At 38.6% G+C, this 1951-nt stretch overlaps 1 protein-coding gene across 1 annotated transcript; it reads right to left on the bottom strand.

The window, feature by feature from the left end:
- Nucleotides 1–658: 658 nt before the first annotated feature.
- On the bottom strand, nucleotides 659–1588 carry LOC134378836 (olfactory receptor 12D2). Its single transcript, XM_063098138.1, has one exon. It carries the CDS (start codon nucleotides 1586–1588, stop codon nucleotides 659–661), a length of 930 nt encoding a protein of 309 aa, XP_062954208.1.
- Between the last annotated feature and the right edge of the window lie 363 nt (nucleotides 1589–1951).

Raw genomic sequence — 1951 nt, 5'->3', positions numbered from 1 at the left:
TAATTGAAATGTATTTATTGTACATATTTATGGGGTACAGAATTATATTTTAATACATGTATACAATGTGTGATGATCAAATCAAGGTAGTTAGCCGTCATCACAAAACTTAATCATTTCTTTGTGATGAAAACATTTGACCAAAACAAGAAATCCTGACATGCTTCTTAAAAATTTTTCTTAACTCATATGTGAGTTAGCATTGACTTTTCCAATTGAGTAACCATGACACTAAATTAGAATTCTCAAAATAGAAAAGCATGATTTTATTGATCGCATTATAATGTGTTAATCTAGAGGTACCATACAGATAAATATACCTAAATAGTATTTATCTACTCAATACATGGGTAACATAGGCATATTTGTGTGCCTGATTTTATACAAGAACACATAAGAAATTAATTTTATCAGCTGATATTCCCCAGACAAATTCAGCATTAGGGTTCTATTGCTAGTGTTCCACTTGCTCAAATTTCCCTTATATTACCTAGGAATACAGTGTGTAACAACTAGACTAGATCTTCCCATGTATTTTTCTTTTATCTAGTTTCCTCTTTTATACATATTCTGAACAATTTGAGAAGCAGTACAATTTCACATCTCATCATTCTCATTGCCTGGTTATTTGTGCCTCATAAGTGCTTTTTAGATTTCTTCAAGTCAGATTCCTTCTGATTACTCTACCCAAGGCCCCCTTTACTTCCTTGTTTCTCAAAGTATAGATCAGTGGATTTAGTACAGGAGTGACCACACTGTACATGATAGCAATGATCCGGTCCTGGTCCATGGAGCTCTCTGAGGTAGGACGAACGTAGGTGAGGAGAACAGGCACATAGAAGAGAATAACTACCATGATGTGCGAAGCACAAGTGGACAGTGCTTTGTGAAGCATGCTGCAAGAATGGGTCTTGAAGAAGAGATAGGCGATAATGTAGAAATAGGAGAGAAGTGTCAGAAAGAAGGGGCCCATGGCGATGGTCCCTGTGACAGTATTGAGTAGCCACTGATTGAGCTCAGTGTTCCCACAGGCCAGCTTCAACAGTGGCTTAACGTCACAGAAGAAGTGATGGATATGGTTGGAACCACAGAAATTCAAGTAGGAGGTCATTGTGGAGTGCAACAGGGCATGGAAAAACCCAGTGATCCAGACTGCAACAACCATCTGGGTACAGAGCTGATGATTCATTATGACAGTGTAATGAAGTGGTTTGCAGATAGCTACAAAGCGGTCAAATGCCATAACAGCCAACAACATAGACTCTGTGCTGCCCAGGAAGTGGAAAAAATGCAGCTGGCTTATGCATCCTGAGAAAGAAACTGCTTTATGTGTAGAGAGGAAGTTCTCCAGCATCTTTGGCAGTGTCACTGTGGAGTAGCAGATATCCAGACATGATAGGTTCCCCAGGAAGAAATACATAGGTGAATGGAGTCTTGGATCAAAGATGGCAATCATCAGGATGGCTCCATTTCCAGACACATTGGCAAAGTAGATGGTGAGGAAAACCACAAAGAGAAAAGGCTGCAGTTCTTGGATGTCTGTCACTCCCAAAAGGAGAAATTCAGTTACTGAGGTCTGATTCAGCATCACTTAGAAAAATGACAAGAGAATACAGGGAACATTATCCCTAATGAGAATGAGTCCTCTCAGCCCAGCATTTTCTAATCAAGACCAAAATATTTCTAAGGATACTATTCTTGTTTTACATGATCCCAGCCTCAGAAGTTGTACAATATTTTTTGGTCATTAGACTGGTAAATATTAGGGATACATGCCTATTTTGACTGTGCATCAACCGTTTTTAAAGTTAGATTTATCCTTAATGTTTTTCTTTGTCCGAGGGATTATGAGCATATTGCCAGCCTACCATTTTCTCTGGTTGTGAGCATCTACATTCTGGTACAACTCCTTTAATATCTTAAGTCACCTCTACCAGGGGGTAATTTTTAA

Source organism: Cynocephalus volans, chromosome 5 (assembly GCF_027409185.1).
Source record: "Cynocephalus volans isolate mCynVol1 chromosome 5, mCynVol1.pri, whole genome shotgun sequence".
NCBI classification, from domain to species: domain Eukaryota; kingdom Metazoa; phylum Chordata; class Mammalia; order Dermoptera; family Cynocephalidae; genus Cynocephalus; species Cynocephalus volans.
This window is presented reverse-complemented; position numbering and strand designations above follow the sequence as displayed.